This window comes from Venturia canescens, chromosome 1, assembly GCF_019457755.1.
Source record: "Venturia canescens isolate UGA chromosome 1, ASM1945775v1, whole genome shotgun sequence".
Taxonomy (NCBI): Eukaryota; Metazoa; Arthropoda; class Insecta; order Hymenoptera; family Ichneumonidae; genus Venturia; species Venturia canescens.
The window spans coordinates 37,539,519-37,555,428 of record NC_057421.1 but is presented as its reverse complement, the minus strand read 5'-3'; the positions used below and the strand labels follow the sequence as shown (position 1 = coordinate 37,555,428).

General features: G+C 38.2%; 2 protein-coding genes and 1 non-coding gene across 4 annotated transcripts in view; 1 reads left to right on the top strand and 2 right to left on the bottom strand.

Moving 5' to 3' along the window:
- Positions 1–460: 460 nt before the first annotated feature.
- Positions 461–532, bottom strand: TRNAM-CAU (transfer RNA methionine (anticodon CAU)). Its single transcript has one exon. It is a non-coding gene; the product is annotated as a tRNA-Met (tRNA).
- Positions 533–1,911: 1,379 nt separating this feature from the next.
- On the top strand, positions 1,912–10,011 carry Pp2C1 (protein phosphatase 2C). Of its 2 annotated transcripts, XM_043433840.1 has the most exons (7): positions 1,912–2,081; positions 2,336–4,600; positions 5,145–5,495; positions 5,589–5,809; positions 6,373–6,516; positions 6,979–8,987; positions 9,042–10,011. In XM_043433840.1, the coding sequence occupies exons 2-6, from the start codon at positions 4,297–4,299 to the stop codon at positions 8,950–8,952; spliced, it is 2,994 nt and encodes a 997-aa protein (XP_043289775.1). In that variant the 5' UTR covers positions 1,912–2,081; positions 2,336–4,296; the 3' UTR covers positions 8,953–8,987; positions 9,042–10,011. The 2 variants fall into 2 exon arrangements, with proteins under 2 accessions (XP_043289775.1, XP_043289773.1); XM_043433838.1 differs by having other exon boundaries at positions 6,979–10,011.
- A 1,088-nt stretch (positions 10,012–11,099) lies between these two features.
- The window catches only part of LOC122419363 (beta-1,4-glucuronyltransferase 1), a 28,279-nt gene continuing 23,468 nt past the window's right edge, over positions 11,100–15,910 (bottom strand). The window contains exons 4-6 of the mRNA XM_043433843.1: positions 14,674–15,009; positions 14,288–14,530; positions 11,100–13,956 (exon numbers count right to left, since the gene is read on the bottom strand). Coding sequence (XP_043289778.1) covers positions 13,759–13,956; positions 14,288–14,530; positions 14,674–15,009 — 777 coding nt within the window. The 3' untranslated portion in view covers positions 11,100–13,758. The remainder of the gene's footprint in view (positions 13,957–14,287; positions 14,531–14,673; positions 15,010–15,910) is intronic.

Sequence of the window (15,910 nt, the reverse complement as noted above, 5' to 3'; positions counted from 1 at the left end):
CACTTGGGAATGGAAAAAGAAAAACACTCATTTGAAATTAACGAGTAATAGTGAAATAAATGGTGGAAGGTTTGACAACTCCATGATGAGCCAGCTGATTTAAAATATAGATATGTGTACGCATATAAATAGAAAATGGTTGTTGTCACATTTTGCTTGACGATTTTACTACGAAAGTATTTTAACCGCTGTCATTATATTAATTATTTATCAATCTCAACAAATAAGTTACGCATAATTTTAATAACTGCAAAAATAAATTTTAACCGTTTCGTTGATCATGAAAAGAGCAAAAAAGTTGAGTTGCTTTTTTGAATCACAAGTAATGCATGATTTCTTCCTTAAAAACTCCAAACTCCTCAAATTGATAATACTCGATGAAATTTTGATCGTTCATTACACTATAAATATAATGAAAAAAAGATAGATTCAATCATTCGAATGAATGACAAATCTTTACTAGCAGAGCGTGGTTTCGATCCACGGACCTCTGGGTTATGGGCCCAGCACGCTTCCACTGCGCCACTCTGCTTCGATGGAAACGTAGGTTGATTGAGTGTTTTTATACAAATTGGAAATGTATTAGGAAAAACATAAGAAACTTCGCTTAACTGAAAATTTATTTAGAAAATTTAAAATCGATATACTCTGAAAATCACAAGATTTTTATCTTGGAACGTGAACCATCAATTTATTTATTTATCTTCGATAAGCATGTGCAACCGAATTTCGTACGAGTGGCGTCATCTTCCATGTAAACTACAAACTCACTTTGTTCATTGCGGTTGTCGAAAGATGACGCTACTTTCCGCTTGAAGTATCATCGAATCTCATACTCGTAGAGATCGTGAGTCAATTTCATACCGAAAGATGGCGCCATGTTCGGGTTTCTATCAAATATTGTTTGATAGATGGAATTTTATTTATTCGGACTTGACAATAATTTCGAACGCTTCCCAGAACATTCGTGGCTCGTTATTCCGGAAGCCTGAGCATCCGGTCATTGTTTGATACGATAAGAGTCGCAAAATGTTACTTGTAACCTACAGAATTAATTGTTTAATTACTTTGATTCAGCTCTTCAAGTGCCGTTTAGAGGCGGCATCTCTATCCACAGTTGGTCGTTCTTGTAAGTATTTACCAATAAGGGGTCCGGCGGCGGGTGAAGGAAAACGCGCAGCAACACGAGCGATGTTGAAGCGTGAGACTGCAGCGAAACGAAACTCAACAAGAATGAACCTGCACATACGTGTCCGACTGTGAGAACGCATATGTGCATTATTTGATTTCGAGCGCGCGTGGTTGAAGCGCGGCGCAGAAATTACTCCGAAAGTTGTGTCTTTAGAGAGAAAAATATGTAGAAATAGAAATAATGAAACTCAAATAATAATTTTCTTCTTTGGTCATGCAATCGCGTTATTTTTCTTGCTTTGGAATGAATTTAACACTGTCTCTCTACTGCTGTGAGATCATGATCACGGTTTTACGGCACTTAATTTTTTATAGAGAAAATTCTTCTAACGTTCGCGCCATCTTCTCGAGCGATGATGCAACTTGAAAATCCATTGCTTGAAAACCGAATAACATCAGCTTTTTTTATATACGTACATGAATTCATATCACGAGAAATTTTCACGTTGTAAAAGCCATTTTGTATCTCTCGCATCATAATGATATTCGATCATTTTAAAGAGCGAGCATGTCTTTTTTCGGCAAAATATACGATGTTTCGAAAACTATGCCGTGTGCGCCACACCGAGTACAATTTTGTACCGTTTTCTGTGTTCGATGCGCGGCGAAAGTTGTAATGTTGGACTCTGTGTGCTATTTCGAACGTCGAATGCGACGTTGTCGGTTTTCACAGCACCGACCGTCGTCACTCGTTGGGACGTTCGTCGGTATGAAATGCTAAACTCATTTCCGACACGTGCGACAAGTCAGGACTCTCCCGAGCGATTCTTGAAAATAAAACCGATGAATAAGCCCGCGGAAATGGTATAAGCGAACGCGCAGTGGCCTTATATCTTTCAAAGTGCGAAAGAGGAAACTCCGATCGGAAATAAAACTCAGGAATACGCCGAGTAATTGCTTATTTGTTTTGCACTTTATTTTCATTTTTTTAATTACGTAAACATTTTTTTCTTCGGGAACTCGTTATTTAGCACGCTCTTTCAATTCTTGCACATGTGTACACTCGAATATTTTTATTTTTTTTATATAATAAATCTAGAAGTTATGATTTTTGTAATGTATCAAAATTGAGTTTAAAAATTATTATGTTAAATATTCGAGAATCTTCATCGTTTTTCTCTAAATTACTTTTATTTTTTCTTAGGTTGTGTTACACGCTGAACCATTTTCGCGAAGCGATGACACTTCACGACGGTAGCGCCGCTCTTGGGATAATTGTTAATTCAACAAACTTATATATATAGCTGTGCAATCTTGAAATCTGCCATTAAAGTACATATGTAAACGGTAAAATCTGCGAAAAAAAACACGAGAATGTGACTTCTCTTCGTCGGTTTTTAATCAGGAGTTATCGCCGAAAACGTAGTGAGTCTTTATAAGGAAGTACAAGCATGAAATGACGAAAATATCGATCGGCTCATGGATTCGAACTCAGTGCTCGCGTCGTAGCGGTGTGGATAGTTCAAGATTCAAGAATGTTTTGTAGTCGTTGTGAACTTGGAGCTTGGAGCAAGCGGAATAGCTTGGAATGGGTTATAAACGAATAAAACGTGGCAACGCCGTACTGCGTGAGTCAAGTTGCGCAGCCGAACAGGCCGTGAGCGAGACGAGATCCGAGAACGGGCCACTGCCGCCACTGCCAAGCTATATCATCGTTGAACGATCTGTTGAGGGGAAAGGCAGGGGGAATAAGGAATCGAGTCTTTTGGGTCGAAGAGAGTAAAGAGGGGATACATAAAAGTTTTCCACAGCGCGTTTGTGTATAGAAGAGAGTGCTGCAGAAGAGTAAACGTTGGGGGATTTACAGGAAAGGTTGAAGTGGGACGCAAGGGGAAAGTTGGACAAGGCGGTGCGCGACGTGTGGGGTAGGCTGCGCACCAGAACTGCGCGTGTGCACAATAACTGAATCTTTCCAATTCTAAACGCACGCATCTCCACGCGGTAGTGAAGCAAGCCAATTATTATTCAATCATTTCTTTAAATTTTTCTTGAACATTGTTTCACTTGATACATGTTATTATATTTTTTCACGAGTTGAAAGAACACTGGTATAAAATCATTGATTTTTCCGACGAAAAATCGACCAAGTACATGGATTCTCACCATAGGAAGGAAAAATAGTTTTTTTTTTTTAATTAATAACGGAGCTCGGGCGCGAGCGTGAAAATCTTTGAAAAAATTCCGTCCGCTGCTTTCTATCCCGTGGCCCTCTCGAATTCCCTCGTTCAATTATTGTATGTGCGAAAAGGATAGAAGAGGCAGAGAGAAGGGAAGAGACAAAGAGAGAGGAGAGAGAGAGAGCAAGTCAGCGCCGAGGTTAGAACAAGTGAGACGGAGAATGTGTTTTACCCGCAGCGTGAGGCATCTGGTGGCGAACATGAGCGAGGCGTACAGGCGGAGTCTTTGTGTGAGTTGAGGAAAGACAGAGAGCGAGAGCTTCATTTGCACATGCGCAATCGCTTTTACTCGCCTTCACACTCTTATTACCGACGTGTCGTCCGACGTACATATGTTAAAAAAAATAAAGATACGCTTTGCTAGCGGTTAGGTAGGGACCTTGTCTAGCTACGATAATAGTAGAAAGAGCGGGAAAGAGTGTGTGAGAGAAAGAGAACGCATGAGACAGCAGAAGGGAGTGGGACGGGACGGTTTTATCCCCACCATTGGGACTTTAGCACTACAAACTTCCTCCAAGTCTCGGCCGTGTATCCAGCGAGTGGAGCATCGATGTCGACCGGACGATCGTCGAAACACAGTGTGGCGCGTTAGTGAGTGCGCGCTAGTGTGTGATAAGTGCGTTGAGATCTCGAAGTTGCACGGTAAAGCTTTTATAAAACACATTGGTATAAATGCGAGGCTTCCGCTTTACCGCATCGAACATCAGTGAAGGCAGTACAGTATTTTTTTTTCAAAGCACAAATATACTCGCATATTCGATGAAATTCGATTCGACGTGTTCGTATTGAAAGTGGAAGGAAAAAAATATACGGCTGCTGGTGCTACGAGCTCAATGTTCGTGCGGCTGAGAATCGAAATCATTCCTTTTCTCAACCTCTTCGTATTGTTTTGAACGAACGTGTTCTCACGAAATTCAAGAGGTTCAAGATGCCGCTAAGCATCAAGGTTAATCTCCGGGTGACCGGTCACTGTAATCAGGGCGGTCGAAAGTATATGGAGGATATGTTCAGCGTGGCCTATCAGCAAACTTCTGACGACAAGGATCTCGAGTACGCTTTTTTCGGCATTTTCGATGGCCACGGCGGAGGTGAAGCTGCCACTTTCGCCAAAGAACATCTTATGGATATTATCGTTAAGCAACGTAACTTTTGGAGTGACAAAGACGAAGATGTTCTTAGGGCTATTAAAGACGGATATATTAATACCCATTATGCTATGTGGAGAGAACTCGGTGAGTATTTGCTGATCGTCCGATATAAAAATGTACAGATGTACATACATTTATTATGTACAATGTAGTTACAACGAAATCTGTTCGAACTCGAACCGCGATCTACAGTTTGTAAATTTTTGTTTTCTCGAATGCGCGCGCGACTTTCTGAAAGTAAAACAATTGATAATGATTCATCATAAAAAAAAGCGCGGGCATTAACGAATTTGCCTTGGAAAAAGAGATGCTCGAGATTTCTTCCACCACCCTCTCCCGCGTATTTCCCCTTCCATGCCCCGCTCGCCACCTCGACAATATAGGTTATGTAACGATCTACTAACGTATCTAACCTCAAAATTTTTTCAAATTGATTTTCTATTTGTATTTGGTTCGTTTTTAATGATTCTCTTTCTGTTCATATAATAAAAATTGGTAGACAACTGTTTTTATATGCTTCACACAATCGTTTGCGGTCCCGGAATAGGTTTTTTTTCTCTGACAGAACAATTATCAATAACAGAAGGGCTAACATCAACGATTATAAACGGATTCAATTATTCTCCAGATAAATGGCCGACAACTGCTTCGGGCTTACCATCTACCGCGGGAACAACTGCAAGCATTGCTTTTATCAGAAAAGGCAAAATTTACATTGGCCATGTAGGAGATTCTGGCATTATTTTGGGCTATCAGGAAGAAGGTGATCCCCAATGGAAAGCTAAAGCTCTGACAAAAGATCACAAACCTGAAAGTGGACCCGAAATGATAAGGATTCAAGAGTCAGGTGGAAAAGTCGTTAGCAAATCTGGTGTTCCAAGAGTAGTATGGAACAGACCTAGAATCGGACACAAGGGACCAGTTCGCAGATCCACTCATATCGATGAAATTCCATTCCTTGCAGTCGCTCGATCTTTGGGTAAGGAAGTTTACTAATTCGTTTTCCACCCATCAACTCAAATGTATACTAATTTTCAAAACATTTTACAATAATGTTTTGCTTTTCTTCTAGGTGATTTGTGGAGTTATAACTCGGAGCTGGACACTTTTGTTGTTTCTCCTGAGCCTGATGTGAAAGTTGTCACTGTAGATGTAAAATCTCAGCGGTGCCTCATTTTTGGAACTGACGGCTTATGGAATATGTTGACACCTCAGGCTGCTGTTGCCATAGTCCAATCCGCGGAGAGACATAACGAGAAACATCTCATAGCATCCCAACAGACTGGTCACGCAGTATGTTTTATTGATTTCTTTCATTCCTGAGATGAATCACTAGTGATTCACATGGGTTGAATTCATATAATTCTGAAACATTAAAATACTTGCGACGCACACTTAAAAATATTTACAAAGTTGAAAAAAAAAATGGTTCATTAATCGATCTCAATTCATAAGTAAGACACTTTTTTGTTAGAAAAATTGGGTGTATTTATTTTTCGCGTTTCATGCAATTTTATATTTTAAAACGAAAATTTAAGCCTCATGAAATTTCGAGGACTGGTTTGTTGCTGTAGTTTTTCATCAATGATTAATGATTCAACCAAGATCTTGAATATTATGGTCAACACATTATTGAAGAGTTGCTACATACAACGAAAGTAGTTGTTTCATGTCAAAGGTTTTTCTCTTTAAGGAATTATTGTTTTATTCGATGGAATTGCACAATCAATTGATTATATGATATGTGCAGATTCCGTGGAATAACTAAATTGTTGATTCGTCTTTATTTTTCGAATACATTATTTTTTAAGAAGTTAATTAGATTTGAAGTATTTAGTAATTCATTGATATTGCAGCAAGCGGATGCTCAAATGTGGATAAATCCATCAAAGAGTTTGGTAGACACGGCTCTAGAAAGATGGTTTTCAACGAGATTACGTGCGGACAATACGAGCGTTGTAACACTTATGCTCGATCCACCGGGGCCTTCCCGTAGTGAGGTGAGTTCGATTGAATTGAACATTGAACGCAAACTCAAGTTTATATCTTTAGATACTCTGGATATTTTTGTCATTATTCTCCAATTAGTTATATTTAGTCTGGTCAAAAAATCTGTTTTCAAGCATATTAGTATCGTTTAGTATTTTGATATGCTACTATTCTACAAATTATCATTTCAATCATAAATCATGAATCTTTTGGGAGGTCCATATAAACTTTTCTGTTCTAAAATATTCCTTTAAAGGTTGAAAATCGTTTTTATCCAAAGTTCAGTATGTCTCCTAACAGCAACTTCAACCTAATTCGGTCTAATTGGTCTTTGTTTCCGTTTCTGGGCGAATGACAAAAGTGATGTATTTCATCTAGATTTTTGTATATTGCTAACTGAAAATACTCGCATGACGTTTACCGAAAATAATTTCGAAATTTGTACCGAATGTCGTCTTGTTATTGTTTTAAAGGTGCTTATGAGCCGAAAAAATGACAGCACGATATCGCCGAAACACGATGTCGCTTCAATTCCTCGGACTGTGACGCCGATCGTACCACCGGAAAGTATGGTTCAGCCGTTGGAAGTTCCGGTCACATCGGAAACGTCGGTAGACGATCAAGCTCCGAGTCCAAAAGTTCCGGACACTTCCGATGCGTCGTACAGCAACAATATTTTGGCGAATAAACCTCAAGAACTAGAGTCGAATGAGATCGCAGAAACGCCGAAATCGACGAGTGAAAATGTCAAGGATAACGAATCCGAAGACGTAACGGTCTCAGAGTCGACCTGTCGAGAGAGTATTCAAGTAGCGGAAATATCATCAAGTGATATCATCTTCGAGGAGACATACAAGCCAACGATCGAAGATTCTAATGAAATAGAACCGACAGCTGATACGATTGATGAAAACGTGAGCACGAATGACAGTTCAGAAACTTCCAACACCGATTCTACGTCCGAATTGACGTGTAACCCAGCGTGCGATGTGAACACGATCGTAAGTAATCCAACGACATTGGAAAAGGTTTCTTCGAAAAGCGACAAATCGGGCACTGGATTATCAGTTCTGTTACGACAAAATGCATTTTGCGGATCGTGCGAAGAGCTTCAAAATCGGCCAAGATTGAGACGCGATGTTCGTCGTCCTTACGCCTCTGTGAATTTAGATCGTAGCCACGAGCCAAAAGATCCTCCAGGAATTGTCGCAATTTCGAATGTACCAACTCGTAGACCATCGGGCCTCTTAGTAACGCATTTAGAGCCGAAAACCGGGAGACGTCATATCGTTAACGCATCGTCAGGGTTTCGCGGTGAAAGGCAAAAGTCCTATTTTACCCCGGTTGGTCCAAGATTGAAAAGAGATTCGATGGGTGGCTTGTCGTGCAAATTCGAGTCTCCCCCTAATGAGAATCCATGTAAAACCGCAAGTTCAATGGATTCGAGCGAAGGGACAACTGTTGTTGGCTCCAAACGCAGACACAGCTCGACTTCCGAACGTGCAGAACCACCAAAGTGTTCCGTAGTACCGGAACCCTCGACAAAACGCAGAACACGTTCGGAGGACCGACCAGGACCAACGGACGAAAATGATCCGTCGAATCAAGGAAAACTTCCTCAACAACAGACACAACCACAAAAACAGCACAGTAGGCTACGATGGCCCGAAGAATCAATCTCATCCTTGAGATCTCGACGTGGAAGCTGCTCCGCAGGCTCAACTTCCGGTGCGACGAGCACTTCTCTTGGTGGACAGGAAAAGTTACCATCACCGACTTCATTTCAACGACGTAGTTTAGAGAAAAAAGCTACCCCTGTTAAAACTATTCGTAGGCCGTCAATCAACGGCTCAAGTCGTCCACAACTTAGAGGAAGTTTCGCTCTCAGAGAGTGGGATCAGAGTAAATCGGGACATCGTCCCCCGTGCACCGGTCGTTCCAGATTAAATCGTACTGTAGGTGGTGTTATTGGTTCACCAAATGATTCTTCACCCGTACCAAGTCTACAACGCTGGTTAAGATCCGATACCCTCGCTGCCACACCAGTGAAAACTCTTAGATCTCGTAATATCGACATCGACGGTCATACAATACCGGCTCAAATAGCCCATCAATACGGTATTGTGAAACCTAATCGATTATCTCTACCGGCGAAACTTAAACTCGCTAACAAAGTCAGTAAACCCTCGTCTCCAGCTTCGTCATCCTCGTCCTCGTCCACGACTTCCGTCTCGACTCCCTCCTCGTCGACCTCAGCCAATAACTTTGCAAGTGGCAAGTTAACGAAACAAAACATCACCGTGAACAACGGTAATGCTAGTACGACGAATGCCAATTCCGGAACCTCCACCAGCTCCGTTATCACCAAACGTGTCAAATCTCCTTACAATCCAGCAGCTCGATCCGCACTTGGTACACGATCGCGCCTCAAACGCCTCGGCAAGTGAATTCCCACTTTTTGTCACTATTCCTCCCGTTGTTCCGTTCCTCTTTATTTTTCATGCAAAACTCTGAGGTCGATTGATGAATTTTCTTTCGTCTCCCCGCCAAGAATTTAGGACCTGAAAATCAGTCCTACCAAATTTTATATTTCGACATTTCATCAGTGGATTCCCCGAAGGGAGGAATTGGCACCTTGCCTATTATTTTTTTTTTCTCTGAATCACCATGCCGTAAATTATATTTTCCAATATCGTCGCATCCGACATTTCATCCACCGTAATTTCTCGTCTCAATCTTATCGAACCTGTAGAAAAAAAAATTTTTATGTTTTAAAATAATGCTGCTGAAGCATAAGTTAAATGCGAGAATTTCGATAACTCGTCCTTGATCAATACTTCGAAATTTTATCGACCAAACCTCCGGAGAACTCGCATTTTTTGCGCCTGAGTTTGGATTTGATCAATTCTATATAATTTAAAAATCATATGAATTACGAATTACACTTCGTAAGGTTTTCAAATTAATTCCTTATATTCGAAATCACGGTGCAAAAAAGTGCGACTTTAAGCGAGATCTTAGCTAAATTTACGAAGTATTATGACCCTTGATTCGGGCGAGAACTTTTGTCAATTTGCTGAAAAATAAAAAACTGCAAGTGCAACGGGAGAGGTCAAAAAAATTCGAATTCCTTTCGAAAAGCATTCTGACATACGATTTTTTGTTGATTTTTTTTCCTTGTGAGTATTTGCTATCATTTTTCTATCTTCAGCAATATTATTTTTACATTTTTTTCCGGAAAATGCACACATTGTTTCATTCTTTTTTTTCCGTTTATGTAGATAATAATTATGGCAAACTACAAAACCGTGAATCGAACATGATAAATTCTGCATTCGATCGTCACCGATTATTCGTTCACATTTTAGGTCCATTGAATTTAAAATGAAACCATGGAACTCTGTCAAAAATATTCTTCGATTTCATTGCTTCAATGTTATTCACAAGTATCTTTGAAAAAAAAAAAAAACAAAGGACAAGAGTTGTTTCAAAAACTAATTTCATTTGATGCGAGAGAATTGCGAGAATAAAGGAGCTGGATTATTTACTTAATTAATGAAGTGAAAATATGAAACTACAAATGGGAGGGGAAAAATAAGAGATTTGATGAAATAAAAAAGTGTGTATAAGGATTTAAGGATTACGTGCCTACGAGTTGAGTTACCAGCTGGTTGCGTGTGGAGCATTAAATCGATTAAATAATAAAAATGTCTATGATGGTTAAGAGAGAAGAATTGTGAGAGCAGTGTGGTTCATCATATTGTCTCGCGACAGAAGCGTACCTCGATAGCGTTTATTTCTGTATAAATAAGATTTCCGAAAGAGAATGAAAGTGAGATGAAAGAAAAACCATGAATTCATTGTGAAGGGGCGAAAAATTACGACTGTGCGTTTATAGATTGATTATATATGCATATTATATAGTTCAACAAAAATTTAAAAGCTTTCTCGAGCGGACGGAGACCCCAAGTATTTTTTAAGACGCACGAGTTTAGTCCGTCGATTGGTTGAATAAAGATATATAATTATAAAATTAAAGAATATAAAAATGAAGTGAAAGAGAGGATTGTAAGAAATTATACCTCAGCTTCGAGGTACAATATTGTGAAATTGATATATAAGTGGGGGCCACGGCGAGACGGATATGAACTCGAACGAATGTGTGATCACGTTTTTAAACCTGTATATTTTAATTAAAATAAAATGTAATGAGACAAGGACGCCAAAATTCATCTTCTTCAGAGTTTTTTTTATTGCAATTTTTTCCAATATTGGTAAGCTGATTATTTTGCCGAAACAAAGCAAACTCGTTATCGTTAGAAGTTGATGAGAGATTTAATTTCATTGTTTTTCCATTTTGATGCTCAATTTCTCGGTCAACTTTCCGGTAGGTTTCAAGTTTTATAAAAAAAATATAAAAGGAAAAGCTCGATGGACTCGAATGGTGCGAAGAAATCTAGAAAATTACGGATACAGTAAAAAAAAAAAAAAAGAAACTCGCTCCATTAGCGAAATTTTGAAATTTCGTGTTCACAATGGAATTTCAAACATGAGAACTATGGAAAGGTTCATTCATTTGAATGGTCGCTTTGTATACGTATGGAAAAGGTATATTTATTCGTTCATCACGATACGTTCGAATCGAAATAAAAACAAATAACGGAGAATCACTGAATATTCGCATTGACACATTATAAATACTATTTACAAAGTACTCGAGATATCCGTGTTTGTTCCGTTGCAGTTGCCTGCGACTGCACAAGTGACGGTAAGTTTAAATAATTTTCGTTTTGTCAATCCTCGCTATCGATCGAAGCCACGCAGGAACAATGTAAAATTCTTTCAGCCTATACTTATACTCTCTTTTCTACGTTTGTTTTCCAATTTTTGTATTTTACATTCTACCATTGCTGGCTCAACTCGTAAAATTACGATTGTAGAAAGACGAAAATAAAGTCGTCTCGAGAGCAAAAATTTTGTCGATTGAAGAATTTTTCAAAAAATGTCTGCCGAGTTACTACTTCTTTCGTAACTTATTTTTGATTAATAGTTCAATAAATATCACTCTGAACAGCTCATCGGAAATATCACTGAAACTATTATTCGTACCCTTTTTGGCTCAAACATTAATAACATACGCTTCAAATAAACACGGAGGAAAAAAACGAACGACTCCCGTTTGTTTCGACGCAGATAAGCAGGAGACGTTAAGGCACGTAATACATGTCATTATTACAGTTACTATTTTCGTGAAGGAATATAGAATGCATCAGTCGCAACATAATATTCCATAGCACCGAGATTCACTTGAATCCAGGTTTACGCCAGGAAATCATTTGCGAATAGCATAATTCCGGGGTCATACTCTAATGACACGGTAGCTTCCGTCGTTGGATTGCAGCCGAAACATTTATAATTTTTATTGATTCATCTTGCAATTTGATGAAGAAAAGTTTTTTTTTCGAAATTTTGATGCCAACATGGATCCCTGAAAAATACAATTTTTGCAGACTAATACTTATTATTAACAAATATATATTCGAATTATAAAAAGAAAAAGATATTCGGTTGCATTCCAACGCATCGAATCCAAATGTCGTTAATTCTATTCATTTCCTGCTTGAATAATTCGCATTTTATCGTCAATCTCTTGATCCAGGATATTAGCGGAGAGAGTTCATGGATTTTTCAAATCTATACAACCCAATCTAATAAACTATTGTCTCCATTTTAATATTTAGGTTAAAATACTTTCGTAAGTCAATCACGCACTTCATCTCAAGAAACAAAATGATTTTAATATTAGAATAAAAAACCTTTTTCGCAGACAGACTTTTGTAGTATTTGAAGTTATATTTTTCAGTCCCACAAGATTGTGTTATTTCCGAACCTTGTTCGTTTCTAAGTTTTCAACGCGATATTTATTATTATCATGGCATTGCAGTTCGTATCGTTGAATCGCAACGGGAATAACTTTTTTTCAAATTTTTCGAGGATCAAAATTAAGCTCGTAAGAAAGTTGATTATTTCGTGCTCAAATCTCCAAACACATCCGTTGCACTTTGACGATTCAAACTTCAAAAACAATATTGTATCCTCAGTTCAAAATTCTTCTCCGTTTCACCAGCATCGACTTTTGTTATCTTACGAAAAAAATATGTGTCGTCTGTGTTCTACATTTTTCTACGTGTAATACCATTATTGAAATTCACAGTGTTGCACGGAAAGCAAAATAAATCATTTTTTCTCAATTCTAATTTCGGAATTCATTCCAAGTTTTTTCCGCAGTTGAATTTGTGTATTCATTGTCTAGAAATAAGGCGAAGAAAAAACTAGAAATCGGTCACGTGGCGTTATTCTATGAAAACGTCCTTGAACGGTATTGAAAAGAATTTTTTTTAATAATAAAAAATGTATTCCGTTCGCAACATTGTATGTCTATTCGTGTTTGTGTGTACATGTGAATGACGCCTGAATTTTGGAACGTTAGAGTACAACGAAATGACTTAAAAAAACTCTCCAATAATTCCAGCAATTCTCCAATTCTGTTTTACCTGCCTAATTTGCAATTCGTAGTTTATTAGCCTACACCCAATGATTCGTGGAATAAAAAATTGGTGAATTACAAATGTTATTTTCGTTAATTTCGTTGGACTCAAACGTTGCAAACTTCAATGTCGTATATGTGAGTAATTCAGGAGCATCGATGAGTGTAGTCTGGGAGACAGTACACTTACACGAGGATTAAATTATACATCAGGTATTTATCGATCACGATGAAACACAAGTTATTTAGGTACTCGTACGTCTTATTTACAGCGCAGAGGATTTTGTTTCCGGTGCGACGCGATCCAATATCATTGCACCACAATTTTATCCATTTTTTCAACATTTTGTTTTAAAGCTTCTTTGGTCGAGGCGTCCAGTTCATTTTCGCAGTCTCGTTTGAGAAAACAGCGGACGATTATCGCACAAACTATATTGTTCATAATAAAACTCCATCGATCGGTCAAGAAACGAGTGTGAATTTTTCGTTTGGGCGATTTGTCCGACGGTCATCGTTGAAAAGCACTTAAAATAATAGGAATCAGCGAGAGCGAGAAATACGTAAGATTTGAGCCTTCGGAAAAATCGTGATTCCTCTTTGTTATCGTCGCCATTCAAGGGACTCGAGATTCGCAATGATGCGACACTTTTTTAGGAGTGACAAAACGGTGGCGTGCACGCTGCTGCACCCGCCGATAAGCGTTGGGTTACACCGCGCAATCTTTCCTCGTTCCATATATGACCTTGAGCTCTGGAACAATGATTTTCTTGATAAGCATATTTGTCTTGGCAGTCAAAGAGTCGCGCCGAGGATCCTTCTTGTAGATCTTTATACCCGGACGATGCACGAGGAACGCATTGTCCAGGATCAAAAAATCGTAGTCGAGAACACAGAGCGCGTAACCCTGAAAAATTACAAAATCATTCATTTCAAATGAATTTAGACTTAAAAACTGACTTAAAAAAAATAAAAACACTCAAGTGTAGAAAGAAGGAATTTTCGAAATAAATATTGCGAAATCCTTCTTCTAAAAAAAAGTTTCCCACGTAAATGTGCGAATCACTAAGAGGGATGCTTTTTTTTAGTTCCATTGGGATTTCATTTTGGAAGCCCGAAATTAAAATACTACTAATTAGGAAAATGAATAAATTTATGAATGTAAAGTTGTATTTACAAAAAAAAAGAAAAAACAGTACGCAGTGAAAACGTTAGTTATTTTAAGGCAGTCAACCCACCTGCGTCATTTTGTCACTTTTTCCTTCCCAGCTGAGTCTCTCGTCATACATCGGATCATTATTCGTACCAATAAATATTGGCTCCCAATGGACAAACTTGCCGGTTCTTTTACCCACGTGAAACACACGAAGGGAACTCGACTGTGGTGTCTCTTGCCATTCTTTGCTTTTTGGCACATTGTGGCAAGCTGCACACAGTTTTTTGTGAAATGGTATCGCCGTTCCATTTTTCAACATCGCTATCTGTAATTAAATGAAATTTTAACATTTTCTCTTGCATCGAACCATTGTTGTTGATTGTATTGACAACATGAACTTTGTACTTGAAACAAGTTTGATTTTTCACTTGACTCATTTGATGATAAAAAAACGAAGACTAGACTCACGAGTGCAGTCTTGTTGGACGGTGGTGTACTTTTTTCGTCGACTTCGAAAATCGACAGTACGAATACTTTTGGATTCGGTTTCAAGAGGACCGGTTGATCGTACTTCGTTATCATTTCGAGAAACGTCGAGGATAAATTCGGACTCGGATAGAGTTCGATGTCGCTCACGATGAGATAATGAGTCGGTGCGCATTCTCTCGCGATATTACGGCCCACGTTCACGGGGTAAAGAAGTTTCTTTTCGTTCCTGTACATTGAAGCAGGAGACACTTTTGACCAAGGCGGAGCCAGGCTGCAGTTGTAGTTCTCTGAAAGGATTTTCTCGCTCCGCGGTACCTGAATTACAAAAACAAAAATAGATGCATAAGTCATAAAATTAAATTATAGTATTGAAATTATATAAGTCAGAAATTAATTTACGAGTAAAACTATAAATTACAGTACTAGCGTGATTAATATTATGAAAAATTTCGAATCGGTCTTTTTTTTTTATTATTATCCGATCGAGTTTGTTTTATATTCAAGTTGTAATTACGAATTTGATTTGAAAAATCCTAATTTCCTTTCATATAAAAATATAGTACAACATCTTTTTTCCAAATATGTACTAAATTTTAAGGAAGATCATGGGTTACTTGTAATTCAAAAAAGCAATTGAACTTTTTTGCTCTTTTCATGATCGAAGAAACGATTAAAATTTATTGATGCAGTTATTAAAATAATGTGTAAGTTATTCGTTGAGATTGATAAATTTGTAATATATAATAATACGGGTTAAAATACTTTCATAGTAAAATCTTCTACTTCTCATATGCGTATGCATTATGATTTATATTTGAAACCAGCTGGCTCATGGTGTTGTTAAACCGTTTCTACCACCGTTTACGTCGTTATTACTCGTTAACCTCAAATAAGTGTTTTTCTTTTTCCATTCCCAAATAATTATCGCCGGTACAAGGGTTTCTCAGGACATCATTAATCTCTAAAAACATTTTTATTTTCTTATTCTCGTTTTTGGTTCTTTAATGTTGGGAGGATCCTATTTCATTAAATCGAAATCGCCGGACAGCAGGTGTGCCTGTCGCAAGAGCCTATGCATAAGGCATAAAAAAATGTGATTTTCGTTAATTGTTTTCTCAACAACTAGACGGTAGATCCTACAATAATTCCGGGAATCGCACACTGTATATTTCTAGCATATTTCCAAATTTCATCTCTTAAAGTCGAAATTTTCCAT